This window comes from Paroedura picta, chromosome 3, assembly GCF_049243985.1.
Source record: "Paroedura picta isolate Pp20150507F chromosome 3, Ppicta_v3.0, whole genome shotgun sequence".
Taxonomy (NCBI): domain Eukaryota; kingdom Metazoa; phylum Chordata; class Lepidosauria; order Squamata; family Gekkonidae; genus Paroedura; species Paroedura picta.
The window spans coordinates 114,856,436-114,875,786 of NC_135371.1; the positions used below are offsets into that span (position 1 = coordinate 114,856,436).

At 42.0% G+C, this 19,351-nt stretch overlaps 1 protein-coding gene across 2 annotated transcripts in view; it reads right to left on the reverse strand.

Moving 5' to 3' along the window:
- Positions 1 to 222: 222 nt before the first annotated feature.
- Positions 223 to 19,351, reverse strand: part of GABRG2 (gamma-aminobutyric acid type A receptor subunit gamma2) — a 114,170-nt gene continuing 95,041 nt past the window's right edge. Inside the window, exons 7-10 of one of the 2 annotated variants that reach the window (XM_077327194.1) lie at positions 10,187 to 10,339; positions 5,896 to 6,101; positions 3,709 to 3,732; positions 223 to 2,383 (exon numbers count right to left, since the gene is read on the reverse strand). In XM_077327194.1, coding sequence (XP_077183309.1) covers positions 2,108 to 2,383; positions 3,709 to 3,732; positions 5,896 to 6,101; positions 10,187 to 10,339 — 659 coding nt within the window. In that variant the 3' untranslated portion in view covers positions 223 to 2,107. The remainder of the gene's footprint in view (positions 2,384 to 3,708; positions 3,733 to 5,895; positions 6,102 to 10,186; positions 10,340 to 19,351) is intronic. The other variant, XM_077327196.1, reaches the window with a different exon arrangement.

Below are 19,351 nucleotides of genomic sequence, written 5' to 3' on the forward strand. Positions count from 1 at the left end.
AGAAAGTGGAGCTTCCCGGGACCAGGGTGCAACCAGAAGCGGCTCTGGAGTAGCTGCGTGCATAATCGGATACTCTGGGTTTTGCCACCATTGCGTTCCATCCCGTGCATAAGCGGTTCGCTTTGCTTCTTCCTCCTCCACGTTCTCCATGCCGCCGTTTCAGCAGCCGTGCATAATAGGACATAGACACACGCTATTTTAAAGAAGCCAGGCATATAGACATTTAAGACTGAGTGCAGCAATTTTATTGAAAAAAATCTATGGGTATGTGCATTTCCTTCTTTAAAATACATTACACAAGAAGCAACTGATGATCAGGAATTAGTTTAACCTTTCTATACATGTTTATTTCCAAAACTATACAGACATTGGAAAACTGTCCTTAGGTCTCTGTATTGGCTATCATTAATTCAGCAATGATAATATACATACAGGTATTTTCAGCTGCAAACTTACTTGACATGGACTGATGTTTTCAGTTTGTGACAATAAAAAAGTCAATCATATTTACATGTGCTTAGGTTGCATAACTGAGCATTTTACAGGTGTTTTAAAACCAGTAGCTAAATGGATTTCATGATTTATCCAACTATTTCTTGATGTTTGTAACACACTTACTACATAGATATGGTTAATCAGCAAAGACAGTCTCTCTTCCCTTTTTAAAAATTGTGTGTTTCAATGTTGCCTCTAGCTATAGGTAAAGTTTCTATAATAGTCAAGCAGCACTGATATTCCATGAATGTATGGTGAATAGCAGATCCATGTATTGGCACAAATTAAAGTAGCCCAACATCATCCCAGAAAAAAACAAAAAACAAATGCTAGTTACATTTGTTAAAAGGAGAGATATTTTTCGCCTTTGTTTCATTCAGACAGATAGTGCATATCAGCAAAAGTATTCTAGGTGCAAATAAGGATTCATGTTCAGAGCGGAGTTCTGGTCACTGCAAACAACTGCTTCCAAAGACTGCAGCCAGTCCTCACAAGGTATCTGATCCACAATTTTAATTGCTTCAGAAGAGGGAATAAAGCAGCAGCAAACACTTGGAGCTAATTTATAGACTAAGGTATTGTTTACTGGCCTTCCTGTTTTGTTCTACTTATGCTGTTTTGCTCAGCTTCTTAAGGCTTGTCTTACAGTACGTGCTGTCATCCATGCATGAGTCCAAGTTCAGCCGGAAAAAAAATGGGGATGGTTTTTAATCCACATTTTTCCCTGTTACAACAACTAATACAAGGATACAAAATAAAAGACATTGCTGTATATGTTACATTTGCTTCACTTAGTCTGCCATCCCGCCCCTCCCATCTTCATGCACTAGACCCAAATACTAGAAGGTAGTGAAATATTTACAGCGTTTGTACATGTGCTCTTTGAGGGAGGGCACCAAAAAGCTTTGTTTTTAGCTAGGTGTGAAGAAAAGCTACTTTTTTTCTAGGCTAGCTACATTGCTCTTAAGGGGGGGGGAGATGACTCTTCCAAAAAGAAAAGCCCATAGAGAACAAAGATATCACATATTTATAATTAATACTAACAAACTATATAGTATTTGAGCAGCCATCATTCACAGTTGTAATGATAATACCCAAACCTTAAGGATAGTTCGTGGGTCCTCTCCTTGTGAGATATCTTTGTTTCATTAATTATTTTCTACATGATACTGAGTTTCTTTCCTCTTCTTTAAATATAGAATGGTAACATTAAAATCACAATAATTTTACAGTAGTCTTGTACAAATGATATGATGCCTGATATTTGCTGGGTTATGGCACTAAAGAATTCATACTGCTGTGATATGCATTATAAAGACCAAAGTTCCATGGAGCTCTGATGCTCCAGGAAGCTTAGATGAGCAAGAGTTGACCCACTCCCCCCAAGTCTGAAGGAATGCTCTGTGTGCATCACGGCATCTATGCAGAACGGTCCCTAACTTGGAATAGAATGGGAAGGCTCTTGCTTTCAGGAACTCCATGTGCATGTTGGCGTTCCCTCATGGGCACTTCAGCCACTAGATCATGGAGTTTAAGTGGGCTTATACAGGAAACCACCTTTCTAATAGATACCAAAAATAAGGCCCATATCATCTATTTCCTGTCTGCTCCCTTAAAGGTAAAGATATGACACCCAGTAGACCAGGTTAAACAAACAGAAGGCAGTGGGGAAAAATATGCGAGCATATGAGTCCATTTTGGCAACGCGGATATGTATTCTTCCATGCCGCCATGCTCCTGTTCGACAATCCTCAAAGCAACAGAAAAAACTTGCACAGTCCTTGCCATCAAGACATTCATATCCATATTCTTCATCCCTTTCTTGGAGGTGTGTGGCATTGTTCATTTGAATAGTAGCAGATCTTGGACGGATATCAATCGTAGGTGCCTACGACAAATGAGTGGCAAGAAGGAGAAGAAGAGATGAATGGTTTTCTATCTGCAATGATTTTCTGTTTTGGCTAACATTTGGCCTGTGGAAATCTGTGAGTCAGTAATTACCTCATCATTAAATGAGGGAATCCCTATGGCCTTGAAGCATAATAATAAATTGTTAATGTAGACATAAACTTATTTAAAGCAACAATCCAACATTTAACTTTACATTTAGAGGTAAGTACAACTGCCATGTTTTATTAAATAGCTTGAACTGTACAGGGCGCAGTGAGTGTTTGATATATGAGAATAAACACATTTTTCCCCTTCAAATTGCTTTCAGTGAATAATAGAATTGTAAGTGTGGTAATTAAAAGTCTCAGCTTATGTTTCTTCTTAAGTAGACACCTAGCATTTTTAAGGGTAAAATTGGATAAGTTACTTGAACATAGGTTTGGTTGAATTTTATAATGATTTCAAGTATTAGCCTTTCTTGACAACATGCAGCTCTGGATTTACAACTATTTGCTATCTAAAAGCTTTGTAATGCCAACACTGAACACAGTAGCTGTACATGTATAATCACTTGAAATGTGTTCTACCACCCAACAAAATCCCAAAATATTTTAACCTTTTGGTGAATATTCTGCTTTTGTTAGTAACGGAAAGGAAATGGATTGTTCAAGATTCAATTTGGCAATAGAAAACTGTTTCAAATTAATTAAAATAATAATTTCAATTAATTTGTGTAGACATTTTCTCAGCCAGAATTATTTTTCAGAGTGAGGAACATTTAAAGGTACTATACAGCTACCTGTATTTTGCCATTTTGGATAACAAGGATCTGAGAAATAGCGATAACATTAAAATGTAAGCATTGCATACCCTTTCAAAACTCGGACAGTTTGTGCAAGAACAAATATAGAGATTGTCCCAATGACATCCAACTGTTTAGTACAGATCTTTGACAGATTTGCAGTTTGTTATTTCTTCAAATGAGAACACCCAGAGGATTGAAATTGAGTTCTAAAAGGGTTAATTGTGGATTATTGGTGTAGCTGGTGGCACTGAATTGGATCCCATGGATAAGTGAATGAAGAGAGCAACACAAATGTTTTTGGTATACTAAAAAGCTCTCTTCACACATGCGATCCAAGCGTATTACTGTCATTTGAACTTATGATAAGTTCAAAACAGTTGTGAATTGTGTTTGGGCTGCTGAATCAACTTTGCAAGTTAATTCCTAATTATCAATCATTCTACTTCACAAGACTTGAAGCTCTAATTGTTCAATTCAGCAGTCACATGCAGTGGATTTCCATACCAAAAATATTATACCTTGAATGAAAACATCCGAAGAAGCTTTGGTTTTGTAGACAGGGAAAAAAAAGAATCAAAGTTTTTTTTTTAATTAAAGAAAGGAAGAAAACGGAAGAAGGAGACAAAAGTAGCATAAATTAAAGATACTTTTCTAAACCATATCAAGTAAAAAAAAACAGATAGGAAAAAGAGCATAGAATTTAAATAAGGACTTTTAAAGAGATTAGCAAGTAAAGAAAGATCAAAGTTGTCAGATTTGGAATTCTGATTTAATATATGTTGAGGGTTATGTTTGTTATGGGGTATTTCTTAAAGAAATTACATTATCAGTGGAATACTGAATTACTATCAGTTTTGTGGCTCTTCATCTATTTGAAGGTCTTACAAGATGTTTTTCCTCTCCGTAGCCTACAGTTATTATTTTGCTACCATTGTAATGTTCTCCATGCTCCACTCCTGCCCTTGCTCCTGTTCCACCCAGGTTCATAAAGTGGATGTTGCACTTGAATTGCAGAGGCTGGAATGTACTCAAGTTTCTTTCACTAATTTATCTTCTTTAGTTGTTTAGCTGTTTACTCAATATTAATTACTATTCTGCAACAAGATCCTAGATCAGGTAGTGGAGGTTCATGTAGATGGAAAACCTGTGTCAATGCAATACCATATACATGAAAATAGCAGGAAAGGAAAAGAGAGAAGGGAGGGTATATTTTAAAGAAAATATGGGGGGGGGAGAAAAAAGGTACACAGTCATACATATTTCTTATGAAAACAAGACTATTCTGGGTATTGGGATGCTCCAGATTAGAGGTAGTCCTTGAGGAAATCTCCCTACATCTCTCTTTTAGGCAGATATTTGGGGAAACCTATGAAGGGCTTGAATCTCATTTGTTTGCAACCTCATGGGAAAGGCCTGTTCTGTGTAAAAAAAAAAAGGTATTTGTACACAGTGAAACCTGGGCTGAACTTGGGTAGAAGGCGCTCGTGATAGCATGGTTTAGTTACTAATTCCAAATGTTAACTCCTTTCCCATTATATGCACTACTTAAACTGGAGCTGGCAATGTAATGGACACTCTCCAGTACTCTTGACTAGACCCACTTAATCCAGTCAGAATTAATTTCTTTGGTTGGGAGCAGTATCACATCTGTCATGCAGTTCAAGTGCTGATCACAACCAAATGCATTTCTGATTGGGGGGGGGGGTAATTCAAGGCACTCTGATCTTTATGGCCCAGGCAAGCTTTATCCTATCAGATCTAAGAAGCTAAGCATGGCCAACCATAGCTAATATTTGGAACGGAGACTTCCAAGGATTTGGGTAGTAGTTCCTTCAAGGAACACTAGGGGTCATAATGCAGAGACAGCAAATGTCAAACCATCCCCAGGTGTCTCTTGCCTGGTTGCCAGACAATCCTTGCATTTCCTGGCTATTACATATGCCAAATAATAAATAAATGGTATGCATCATTTAAACAAATCTGACATGAGGGGCTCATTGAGAGAATGGAGACAGATGCCTTGTTTAGAAGGGTTATTGTCTAACTATGAAGGCCTGATCCAACTAAATATCCATTGGTAACATTTCTTCTCACCATTGATATTCGATGACATAATTATCATGTCTGGAATCCAAACAGCAACTTGCACATACTTAAGACGCTTCCTTGTGCACGTATTTTGTGGGGAGGCCAATTCCCCCACTCCCAGGAGTGGCTGGAAGTACTACTGAACAGTCCTGGTTTGTGCATTGCCCTTTGGACCCTACTGTGCTAGTATATCAACAATCATCATTATACAGAAGCAACAGAAATGTATTGCATTTCAATAGCAGAGAATAATCAGTATAGTGAACTCCACATGAACCACATAATGAAGTTCCCAAAACTCCATAATTTTTTTTAAGTCTCCCCAAATCTATTAACCAGGAACAAACAAATAGAAAAAAACACCTGTGCTTCTTCCTCTATGATAGATGAGGGAATATCACATTTGTCTAACCATTTCTGTAAAACTACCCTACCCCTGGGAGCCTGTAACAGCGTATGAAAGGGTATGTGATATGCAATTCTGATCTCTTACATGGACAACCACACAAGCCTCCCAGGGTTTCAATGTATTGTACAGTTAGCATAACGAAAAATGTTTCCTTCAGAACATCACGATTCAATGAAGGTTTCAATTTGCATAGTAACAAAATACATACAGGGTTTTTCTTCTTTTTGTCTTTATCCTTGCTTGGCTTTCTGTTACTGACAAAGTAATGAAGAGTCCCATACTCCACCAGGGCCGAAAAAACAAAAATGAAGCAAACTGATACAAAGAGATCCATTGCAGTCACATAAGAAACTTTGGGAAGAGACTTGCGGGCGATTGTACTGAGAGTAGTCATTGTCAAGACAGTAGTGATACCTAGTAACAAGACAGAAATCGAAAGAAAACATTTCTCATTTAATGTGAACATTCTTGCTCTACCATTTGTGGGGCCAGCTTGGTGGAGTGCCACCTTCTAATCTGGTGAGCTGGGTTTGATTCCCTGCTCCTCCTCCACATGCAGCCAGCTGGGTGACCTTGGGCTTGCCACAGCACTGATAAAGCTGTTCAGACCAAGCAGTGATATCAGGGCTCTCTCAGCCTCACCCACCTCACAGGGTGTCTGTTGTGGGGAGAGGAAAGGGAAGGCAATTGTAAGCTACTTTGAGACTCCTGGTAGAGAAAAGTAGCATATAAGAACCACATTTCTTCTTCTTCACTAGTTTCAGACTAAGCAGGGACCATGAGTATAAATATACATATAACTTTTGTACAGTTTTGTACTACATGAGATTTTGTTTTAACAAAATATTGCACTTTTACTTAATAATCTCTTAGCCTCACCTATCTTACAAGGTGTCTGTTGAGAGGAGAGGAAAGGAAAGGCAATTGTAAGCCGCTTTGAGAATCCTTCGGGTAGAGAAAAGTAGCATATAAGAACCAACTCTTCTTCTAATATTTCTTAATAAAGTACATTTTATATATGTATAATCTGCCATTATGGCCCTCATAATACTTCTGTATTATTTAGTCCAGTCCTCTGGAACAGGCAATATGTCTGACTGGGATTGGGACTGATGGAGTTTACTTCTGTGTAAATGTTCATATATTTGCAGTCCAGATTACTAATTACCATAATGAGATTGTTGGAAAATGTAACTTTTTTCATCTCAAAAAACGGAAATATGTTGGATCAGGGTTCAGAATGGCATTTGCAGGGGAAAATGAGCAAGTGGGGGATACAGCTTTCATGTACTGATTCCTTCCTATAACTCTTCTGGTAGTCCCACTTTGGAGTGTGAGGGAAACACACTGCACTGGGAATGTCCCATCTTTCCTTTTTTATCTATAATTTCACCTTAACATTCTTTTTAATTTATATATATGCAAATGCAGACATACTAAAATTACCAAAGAGAAGCAACTACAACAGCATGAAATTAATTATCAATAGTCACCATGTTAACACTTAAGAACAAATGACTACATATCAATGGAATGTACTTGAGAAGTGTAGGAATCATAATGAAGAGTAATGTAGTCAAGCTGACTAAAGCCGGCAGAGGTGCTTCATATATAAAGCATGATATAGCTATGAAATCCCTGTGAGAATCACACACAGGGGTCTCAGTACTTATGAACAAGGTAAAGCAATGTATCATAATAATGCCTTTGGGTCTGTACTGCCTCTCTCTCCCTCGCTTCTAGCCTCTCCTAAGCATTTACAATTATTGATTAACTGAGCTTATAAATGGCCCTCTTTCACTTAAGATCTATGTATGACCACTGGCCCGTATAAACATCTCACTCAAGTTAGCTCCAATGCATAAGAAATGTCACAATATGGTAAGTGGTGATGGTGATGTTGATATACACAGGGCAGCATTTATACGCTGTGGTGTCTGGACTAAAAGAGCCAACTATTCAATTTCATCTAAAGATAAGCTTGTAATATATCATCTCCCGCTATTTCATTGCTACGTTAAGTGTTGGTTCACCCTCCCCATTCATGCCACAGAACTAATGCACCAGCAGTCAAAGTGACTGAGAGGAAATCTAGGCACAATGATGCTAAAGCATTTTCTAAAGTTAATTTTAATTCTGCTAAAAAAAAACCCTCACAATACTGTCAAAGATTACAATGGGCTACCAGTCTTCCCTAACACAGACTCTTGGAGATTTGTAGAGCAACTCTTTCTATGCAGGCCTTTCCTTGTCCTTGACCTGGAAATTGCAGCTGGTGCAGAATGCAGTTGCTAGGGGCCTCACAGGAACACCTTGGACTGCCCATATCCAGCCAGTGCTGAGGCAGCTGCATTGGCTACCGGTCATGACCTGGATCAGGTTCAAGGTTTTGGTATTGACCTTCAAGGCCATTTGCAGTCTGGGTCCCCCATACCTGATAGACCACCTACTTCCCTATGCCCCCTGCAGAGCCCTTTACTCTGTGGAGATGAACTTTCTGCTGATCCCTGGCCCATGGGCGGAACACCTGGCCTTAAACTGAGTCAGGGCCTTTTTGGTCCCGGCCCCAACTTGGTGGAATGAGCTCCTGGGAGAGCTGAGGGCCCTGATGGTACTTTCTCAATTTTTCAGGGCCTGTAAGATGGAGTTCTTCTGCCAGGTCTTTGGTTGAGGCCAGAACAGTTAAAATCAAGCCCCCCCCCCCACCAAAGGGGCTAGAACAATTGCCCATCCCCTTCCATCTGTTCCCTTGAGGCATTAGGTACCGGTATTCCATTGAGTGGGAGGAGGGGGAAGAGTCTTTTTTGCCACAGGGAGGGACAATTATTTTACTCTGTTTTATTGGGGTTTTATTGTGGATAATTTTTACTGTGCTACCTGCCAGGAGCCAGAATGCCTGGGAGTGGCAGGCTACAAATAAAATAAGAAAATAAAATTGCTGACAAAAGTTGGTGCTAAGCAGCATTCTAAACTAATCCTCCAGATTTTAAGGGTTGTCTTTAAAATTTTTAAATAAGATCCAATCAATATGCAGACTGTCCAATCAACATGCAGACAACAGCTCTGTAGTTCATTATCCAAGCTTCCAGATTCATCAGTTTTGACTCTGAGCCACTGATCTGAGGATCTGGCTAAGGTAGAACAAGCTAAAGCTGAGTCCAGGTAAGCCAGGCTGAAGTTTTAGTTCAACTGGCTGAAATTTTACAGAGATTAGATCTACTTATCATGGATGGAGCATAGTTGGCTTTTTCAGAGTAGATTAAGAGCTCGAGGGTGACCATGAACTCAGCCTTGCTATTTCAAAAGTGGCATAGTGACTAAGGCTGCCAGTTCTCTCGTAGCCACTGGTAGGGGATCAGGAGTAGAATTGCTAGATTCAAAATAGGAAACTCCTGGAGATTTGAGTGTGGAGTCTGGGGAGGGAAGGGACCTCAGTGGGATACAATGCATTAAAATTTACTCTCCAAAGCATCCATTTCCTCCAGGACAACTGATTTCTGTAGTCTGGAGATGCGCTGTAATTCCAGGGGGTCCCCAGGTGTAGTGTAGGGCAGGGGTAGTCAACCTGTGGTCCTCCAGATGTCCATCGACTACAATTCCCATGAGCCCCTACCAGTGTTTGCTACCCCTGGTGTAGGGGCTAAGAACACCAATACTTAATCTGGAAAATGTGGTTTGATTCCCCACTCTTCCACATGCAGCCACCTGGGTGACCTTGGGTGAGTCACAGTTCTCTCAGGGATCTCTCAGCTTCACCCAACTCACAAGATGCCTGTTCTGGGGAGAGAAAGGGTAGGCAATTGTAATCTTTGAGACTCTTTTGAGTAGTAAAAGGTAGGGTGCAAAAACCCAGCTCTTCTTCTACCTGGAAGTTGGCATCCCAGATCAGATGCATTTAGTCTCCATGAGTCAGTTGATTTCACATCTGGAATAGTGTAATGTACTCTACATTTCACTGCCTTTGAAAACAATGTGATGACCTCAGCTGTCTCAGAGTATGACAGCCTGATATCGTCATGATCTATCTGGTAGAAATATACAACTTAAAACAGATATACTGGCTGCAGTTTCTTTCTAAGTCCAGTTCAATGTCCTGGTTATGATCTTTAAAGCCCTTCAGGACCTAGAAATCACATATTAAGGACTGTCTCCTCCCATATATCCCCAAGTACCAGTGATAATTTCAGGCTATTTCCCCCATTTAAGGTGGTCTAATTGGCATGAACCAGAGCCTGTTGCTTTTCCACTCTAGCACCCACTCTGTGAATTGGTTTTGCTGAGGTGATGAGGGGGACGCTATTGTTAGAAATCTGCAAGGACATTTCATTTGCCAAGGCTGTTAATGGGGTATAAAATGCAGGCATCTTTTGCAGGGAGGGGATAGCTCTGGGTTTATTCTCTTAATTTTAAATGATAATGTCTGCACTATTAATTCCATATCACCTTGAGCTACAAGAAAAGGCAGGATAGAAATATTTTGATAAAATAAATAAACCTACCCAAAGATGTCCTAGCTGGAACAGCATCCTTATTAATCCAGAACGAGACCCACGACAGCACTACAATGAGTGTGCAGGGGATATAAGTCTGAATAGTGAAGTAGCCCATCCTTCTGCTCAGCTGGAAGTAGACCGCCATGACCACATAATCTCCTGTAAAACATATTTTGCACAAGGTGACGTGGTCACATGAGACAACATGATAATCCAGTGCATTCAGCATCTATTATTGACATTGCAGGGCTTACCAAGTGTGCATCTGAGAAACATTAATCTTTTTGGCCAGTGGAGGATGCCCCCCCCCCACAATTCCATCCTATGTCACTAGATTATTGCAATCTAATTGCAACCCCCCTCCCCCCATAGTGGTACACATATATTGAAGTGCCTTGGCCCATTAATTGCAATGAACCAAGTTAATTTGGGAACAATTAACCTTCTGTCCACCACAAGCTGGAAAGGAACAACAGCGGATGGTCATTTTGTAGTTGCCCAGCTCCTGTTACTTTTCCCCATTGGCATACTATACTTCAATGTCAGATTAGTGGACTAATCAGGCCTGCTTCAGTATAGCAGATCTCATTTTCTTTCTATACTTCCAGAGGGCTTAGAAAAACTACAGTTTGTCACATCCTGCTTATAGTTAGTTGTCTGTTGCATCAAGAAAGTTGTTTGCATCGTTAAAGATAAGACAAGAAGTCACTCTCTGGATTTTCTGTTAGGCTGTGCTGGAAGTCAGTGACTAATACTATGTAGCAAGTGAATCCCACAAGTATGGTCAGCATTTCCCATTGCTAGGCACAGGAGATCATTGGTTTGTTCTTGCAATGCCTTATGGTTAACTGCCCCCTCCCCAATCAATATCATAATTTCACAAGGCAGTTTCTGAGTAAAACAAAATCAGGCCTGTGGGATTATTATTCTGACTAGGGGCAAAGCCTGTTGGATCCAGGAATACAACGGGCGCTAGAGCTTGGCAGTGGGAAGAGGAAGGGGAGGAGTTGTCCAGTTCGTAAGGGCATGGGGTTGTCATGTGTGTTGTGTGGGAGGTTGTGGTGGCATGGAGACAAATGAGGGCATGAGTGTGGAGATATGGGTGTCAGGAACCTGTGGTTTAGAATGTTCGCTGAGTGTGGGACAGGACTGACCTTTGGGAATTGTGGCATAGTGGTTACAGATGAGCTTTCCAGAGCCATGTCATCAGATATGTGAAGGGAAAATCAGACTGGAGACTCTTCTAAGGGGAAGATTACATGGCAACCAATTGTTCCCAGTTCTGCGTCATTTCCCTTCTTGTGTGAATTAGGCCACAACCGAAATGCCCCTCTGCCCTAATACACATGGGGTAGTCACAGTACGTGGGTGTCCCCCCTGTTCCTTCTTCTCCATTTTTTCAGTGTTAATAAAATGTTATGTGCCCACATGCTTCTTTCATGGTTGCTCCTTAGAAGAACGGATTTTTGTACCCTATTGTTTACTACCCAAAGGAGTCTCAAAGTGGTTTACACCTTTTCTCTTCATCTCCCCACAATAATCAACCTGTGAGGGATGTGGGGTTGTGAGAGATCTGAGAGAACTGGGAATGGGTTGCAGTGACTAAGTAGGCCTCAGGTATCTCAAAGCATTTTCCAATCATCTTCCTTTCCTCTCCCCATGAGGGAGGTGGGGTAGAGAGCCTCACATGGAAGCTGGCAACCCTAAGAGGAAGACTGTGCACAGCAGTCATGACCTTCGTAAGGTTTTTAATACTTTTTTATTTGCCAGGCCAAGTTTATTTGCCAGTTCCCATGTATCTCCAGCCATTTACTTGTTCACTATTTACAGTTTCAGGCTATAAATATTTATTTAGATCTTCCTGCACTTTCCAGACTCACAGGACTGATGCTGTTCTGCCTGTTTGCGCCCCAGAATACAAACAGTTGCTGGCAAAGGCTGGCCATATCCCAGGAGGGATACACCTGTACCACTCCCTCCCAACTGCAGGCAAAAATGGCTCCTTTGAAGGCTGGACTTTGAGGCATTGTACGATTTTGAAGTCCCACCTCCAAACCTCCAGGAATATTTCCAACCCAGGGGTAGCCAACCTACAGGTGTGGCCTGGAGAGCTCCTGGAATTACAGCTCACCTGCAAAGTATAAAGATCAGCTCCCCAGGCAGAAAGGGCTACTTTGGACAGGGTTGTGGTAGAGAAAAAATATTTAAGGCCTCCCACACAGGTTGTTGTTGAATTTAAAGCATGCAGATGAAACAGGAGACAAAAGAAACTCTGCAACAGCATCCAGTTTCGTCTGCAGAATAACACTGTGCAGTAGGCCTCATATCTGCAGAGAGTTGCAAAGAAGAAAGACACATGGCTTGGCTGGGGGCCTTTTCGCACGGGGATCTTTGTTGCAAATTGTTTGCGGAATGAAAAATCGCCATTTAAAATAGTGGAATTCGTCGTTATGCATACCTGCCTTTGTAGTGGAATCAGTTGCGTTTTTTAGCGTTTCCCACAGGCTTCCGGTCTCGGCAGAAATCGCTAGAAAGGAAACGCTATTGCCAAGCTCGTCCCGCCCCTGGCCGTCAAGCAGCAAATGGGCAGCCGTTAGCATGCTCCCAAACAGCCCCTTTCCCTTTAAGAAAGGTTTTTTAAAAAAAAAACCGACCCATAGCAACGAATCTAGGTAGATTCGTTGCTACGGAGAGACCCATCCAGCTGCCTAATGTGAGCTGTCGTTTGACTGAATGATCGTTTGCACGCTGCCTCGAGTGATAAAAAAAAATTCCCCCCCCCCTTCTCACGGGCCCGATTTTCGGCTGAATTTATGTGTAAAAAATAAAGGGACTTTATTTCAGCAAACGGGCTTTTAAGTGGTTTGTGCTTAGTGACTAAAGGTGAAGGACTGAAGCCAGGGAAGCCTCTAAACAGAAAGAGGCTCGCCGGTGCGTTTATCCCCGCTCGCTCGGAGAAAAAAAAATGGCGATCGCTTCGCCGGAAGTTTGGAGGAGAGAGCCAGGGGGAGGGACTTTGAAGAACCAGCAACAATGGTAACGCACAGGTCTTTAGCGCTACTGTTGCAGATTGGTTGCAGGAGTGTATCGCTATCCGGAGGGTGAATCCACTTTTCTGGATTCCCCTGAAAGCGCCACAACGAAGCGCTTTTTGCGGGTCGGTTTCAGGATTGTTGCAGATAGTCTACGACGTCGTGGGTTATGGCAAATTAGTAGCGTTTCCAATTAGCAACCATTGTGCTATTTTGAAGACGTGCGAAATGGCCCTGTGTCTAACCCCCGGCCAGAGCAGTATTTTAAGTGAGATGTGGCTTTTCTGTGGCCTCCCTGTCAGCCAACTGTTTGGCAGAAGGGGAAAGTTTCCCACCCTCAAAAGGAAGGCCCTCAGGCTCCCCTGCGTTGCTCTTGGAAATGCCTCCCTCCCCTCAGTGGGGGGCTGTCAGAGGCTCCTTTGCAGCAGGCCTGAATGGGGGGAAGGGGAAGCACTCTGCAGCCTCCTGCCAGCTCTGTCAGGGTTCTGAGGCAATTTGCAGTTGGACTTGACACTTAGGACAGCCTTGGGGAGAAAAGGGCTGGCACATCCTGTCCAAGTCTCTGTTCTCATCCCCCCTGGCAGCCCTGCTGACCTCCTCTCCCTGCGGTGGTCAGGAGCAGACTGGCAGCAAAGTCTCCTGATTGCCCTGGAACTCTGGTCCTGGTAAGGGCCCATTCGGAAGGCACTGCCATAAACCTATCTATGTTGGCATTCCATCTGACTGGATTTAGCTTAATTTCAATGTTTGTGGGTCCGCTGATCCTTTTTTGAGTTGCAAATTAGCTGAGGGGAGAGTGAATACCCTAATTAATATAAAATAAAATAATATAATATAATATGATACTTTAAATTATCTAACAAACTGTACAATTTGTTTTGAAACAATAAACTGTACAGTTTGTTTTGAAAGAATTATGCTTCTTCTGTGCCTAGCCTAGTAAGTCAATTCAGCCAGATGATCTCCTTTAACTGAAACATTTAACATATATGTAGGTCCATTTGGCTTAACATCTGAGTCAAAAGAAAAGGTGCACAGTTAAATTTAAGGTCCTTAGAATGTCTTGTATATGTAAAAACCATATATTCATAGTCAGATTTTATAATTAACACATATCTTATCATCTGGCCCAGTTCTTGCATTAAAGATACCCCCCAAGAACTGAATAGATGTTGATCAGTTCTGTTATATATGTTTCTAAGCCCTCCCAGTCTTTATCCAACTGAATGTTATTTTTTCCAGGAGGCATATAAACATTCACAACCAGAACTGAAATTTGCTGACAGTAAATGATAATTGCCATAGCCAAATGGGAGTAGGAGGGACATTCAATAACTCTTACATTCAAATAGATTCAAGTGGGTAGCTGCGTTGGTCTGAAGTAGTACAACAAAATTTGAGTGCAATGGCACCTTTAAGGCCCAAAAAGATTTATTCAAGGTGTGAGCTTTCATGTGCATGCACACTTCTACAGACAATGGAACAGGGATCATAAGAGTACAGATATAAGGAGAAAGAAAATTGGTAGCAAATTAGTAAACAACATCATAAGTTTAAATATGCAGTATGATAATTCTTTGCTAGAAAAGCCAATCAGTCCTATGGGTTGAATTGTCATTTACAAAAACGTTGGGGCAATAAAAATGTAAAGTTAGTGATTAATGGCAGACACTTTCCCAGTTGTCAAAAGAAGTCATTAAAAGCAACTTGTTGTTAGCCCCACCCATCTCCACCCAAGCATGGTGGAATCTGCACAAGTGACAAGCCGTACAGAATATATCCTGTCTTGAGAACAGAGAGTTAGATTGAAACTAAAATAAAAAGAAGAGGGGATTGTAAAGAATGTGGATATAAGAGTTGAATGAGGTTAGCATACATAGTGAGATAAGAAATTGATGCCCTTGTTGAGTCCTGGGTATTCCATTGCTTTGAGTGTTGTAATAACATGCATTTCTGCAGTCTCCATTTCTAATGTGTTCTTGAAGTTTCTTTGCAATAAAACAGCTACTTTGAGGTCCTGTACAGCGGGGGTCATCAACCCCCGGTCCGCAGCCCAGTGTCGGGCCACAAAGGCCACGGTACCAGGCCAACGGCAGCCGCGCCTGCCTCCCCCCGCCCGCAGCGAGAAGGAAGGGAAGAGGCAGGCGCAGCCACCGGCATGCCGGTGACGCAAACGTGCATGCGCATAAATGCCCCCTGGTGGCGGAAACGCGCATGGGCGCACTTGCCGTGCATGCGCGTTAGCGCCCCCTGGTGGCGGAAACGTGCATGTGCTGCAACTGTGCATGCGCGTTTTTGCAGCACCTGGGCCGTCGGCTCTCCCCTCACCCCGGAGTCGGTCCCTGACCTAAGAAAGGTTGGGGACCGCTACTGTATAGTATGTGTGTGTTTTGTCCTCTTTTTTAAAAAAATCTTCCCAGCTGACTTTCTACCTGGTTGGTGGAGAATCCCAGTTACCCCTTCCCACTTTGTCTCCTTTAAAGCTAATTTTCCCTAAGTAAATAGTAGACTGTCTCTTTGGGTAACACATCCTGTAGGTGAGAGCAATTAAATAAAATGGGAAAAGATCAAAGCTGAACAACATTTGCTTTTTACATGATTGCTAGGCAGATATTCCATCTAAATTACATTTTTATTCTGTTGAATTGATGCTTTCAATCACCTTTCTTTTCATAAAACAGAATTTAGGTTTTGTGTCCATAAATGTTAGTATTAGCTGAATGTGAAATTTCCTTGCATTGAGGATTTTAAATTAAGTACTACTTTTACTTGGATATATTATGTTTGTGAAATGGTAGGCATCTGCCATAACTGAATTAAATGAAAGTTATGTGTTGCAAGTTCTCAGAAAAAGATTATTAGTGAAAAATGGTACTCTTATTGTATTGCACATACAAAGGAAGGAAGGCTGAAAACAGAGCTTCCCAGTATAAAGCTTAAAACACTGCCTCCTAGACTAGAGAGAAAAGGCTTCTTTTTGTTTAATTTGCTTTTCTGCAGCTGGATTTGGGAGCAGTGGCATTTGCAAAATATCACATCCTTAGTCAACATATTCACTGGGATCACATGCTGATCCAACTAGTTTGGATTTATGTCCCTTTTGCAAACATCTTTGTAGTTGCCTGTGCTCAAAGCTTTTTTTTAGAGAACAAAGGAAGACTTGTTGGAAGACTATTACAAAAGCAGCATAACTTCACATCTATCGCATCCAGACTGGTGAGGATCTTTCGTTCAATAGCTGCCAAAATATATAATACATACACATACAGAGAAAGAAAAAGACTGAATAGAAATGGTTTGGAAACAAAAGTCTGAAGTCAGTAGAAACTTCTTTAGTATTTTAATGGTATGATGGGTGGCAAATTGCATGATGCCAAAGACATGGATTCAGTTTTGAAAGGGCTGCCAGGATGTGGCTTCTCCAGTAAGGCTTCCAGGCTTGCAACAACTGCCCTAACAAGCAGAAATCAGCAGTGGCAACCTTTTCCATGACAATACTCCATTTGTGTAACAGTGGGGATACATGTCTATTTAAAGATGGGCAGGATAATGGATGCTTCTGAAAAACCCTCTTAGTATGAACTGGATCTCCTGCAAGGTCACAGATTGTTCATAGGGAACTTTCTCACAGAGGGAAAGTTTGTTCCTAGGGTCACATCACCAATGTAATCTAATAGCCATGTGGGATGAGAGGCTGCAGAGTTCCACAGACTAAAATCTGCTCAGGATTCCCAGCTCCAAGGAGATCATATTGGCCTCAACTAATGCCCTACAAATCAGAGCCCTTTGGAACCTTAACCAGTTCTGCCGGGCTTATAAAATGGAGCTGTTCTGTCAGGCTTATGGTTGAGGCTGAAATAACAACTGTAAGTGTTGGCCTCCCTGCTGGAAATCCACCAAATAAAATACAAACAAAATGTTGTCAGTTAAAGTGTCTTATGACCTTCCCTCTGCCCCTTTCAGGAAAGATAAAATTGGGCAATTAGTAGTCCGGGTGGGGGGAGGTGGGAGGGAGAAAGGAGTTTGGGTGTGTCTCTGAGGAAGAGGCAAGGGGCCAGGAAGAATATGTAGTCCAGAGGTAAGAATGGTGAGGGTGGGGGACGAATGGGAGGAAGGAATCTGTGTGTGTTTGAGAGGGGGAGGGGGAAGGATCAGGGGTGGAGTCAGGCAAGCTAGAGGTAATCAGGGATGAGGCAGGAGGGAATGGGGGGAAGGAGTTTGTGAATGTTTGTGTCTGAGAGGGGAGTCCACATACCTTGTGAGAGTTGGGCTGTCACTGATTTACGCTTTACGCGGGCTGGGACCCACATACCTGAGGGACCGCCTAGCGCCCTATGCCCCCCGCAGGGCTCTGTGCTCTGCGAGTGAGAATCTTCTGGTCGTTCCCGGCCCTAGGGAAGCGCGCCTAGCCTCGACCAGGGCCAGGGCCTTTTCGGTCCTGGCCCCCACCTGGTGGAATGAGCTCCCGGGAGAGCTGCGGGCCCTGCAGGACCCTTCAACGTTCCGCAGGGCCTGCAAGACGGAGCTCTTCCACCAGGTCTATGGTTGAGGCTGGGGCTGCTGGGGTACATCGACTGCTCTCCCCTGGGCTTCTTCTTGAATATCATGACCTCCTTCTCCTCCACCCCCCTTTTTTAGGAAGGGGGGTAGGAAAGGGATCTTATTATTGTGCCGCCATGTTGTGACATTTTAAAGTCTTTTAATGGGAGTTTTAATGTGGTTTTAAGACACTGTAACCCGCCACGAGCCATTTGGGAGTGGCGGGAAATAAATCGAAATAATAATAATAATAATTATAATAATAATTATTATTATTTATTAAGCAATCACAACAGACTGAGCTTCTGTCAGTAAAAGGCAGGGGGATGGGAACAGGACCCTTTTCAGGACTATTCTGGTCTTTGAGGAAGGAATCTTGGGCAAATTGATACTACCCAACTTGTATGAATCATGTTCAACAGCAGCAGCCCCACCAAAGCCAACGTGGTATAGAAGTTAAAATTCAGGTGAGGAATTCAGATCCTCCTTCTGTCCTAGAAACTCACTGAGTGACCTTGGGCCAGTATTCTCAGCTTAACTTAACTTCATAGGCAGGGCCAAGATTGACCATTAAGAGCACCCTGATTATTCCTAGTGGGCCAATAGCCTCCTTCTTTCACCTAGGCTAGCCAGTTCTCTTGCAGAAGGGCTGAGCCCAATCCATTCAGGCCCCATGCAAAGCAGGAGGGGCAGTGTCCAGCCAGCTGGGTGACAAAACCCTACATGACAGGTGGGATGGAGGAAGTGGTAGTACTTGGCTCATTCTGCATGAAGTGAGGCAGATGCTGGCATTCATAGCGGTCAAGCTCCCTTGAGGTAAAGTAGATAGTGATACCTGGCCTGGCCAAGCCATGTGCAAGCTGAGGGATAAGTGTTGCGCCCTTCCCCTTTCATCTGCACAGCCCTTACTCTCAGCCTGAATGTATGTATAAATATATGTACTGCATGTGTAACACTATGAACAAGTCCCACAAGAAAAGAACAAAGCACCATTGTTTGTGTCCTAAAATGGATCTTACAGCAGCAACCACAGCAGGAGGAAAGCAATTAGCCATGTCAGACAAGATAAAAGAGACACCTTTCCCCATATTTTCTTGTAATCCCTGACCATTAATACAATTCAGACATGATGCCTTGTGGCAGCCTGGAACCTCTGATTCAAATCTCCTCACTGTCTCCAAAGTTTCCGCTGAATATATGACTTAGCTTCATGTCACCAATTCTGTAATTCTGAATTGTAATTCAATCAAACTGTTCTTTCCCAGTACCATTTAGCTAATTCTATAGTTTTCTCCTGTTAAGAAAGAATCTTAATGCTTTACCATCTTGTTTGCAGTGTTCTGAACAAAATGAATATTTGTTACATTAAACTTATTTGTATAGCAAACAGATTATTTGCAGATCAGATATTTCTTAAGCAAAAGGCAATTGACTCAGTAGATTAGTAGGGCTGCCGTGACACTTGTTTAAAGTCATCATGCTGTGTCTGAGCCAATATAAAGCAACATGCTTTCGCCTTGTCAGAACACACAACAAATCTTAATTTCCTTAAATTATTCTAATAAATAGCTCTTCAGCTTTTGGCAATGAAGTTATTCTT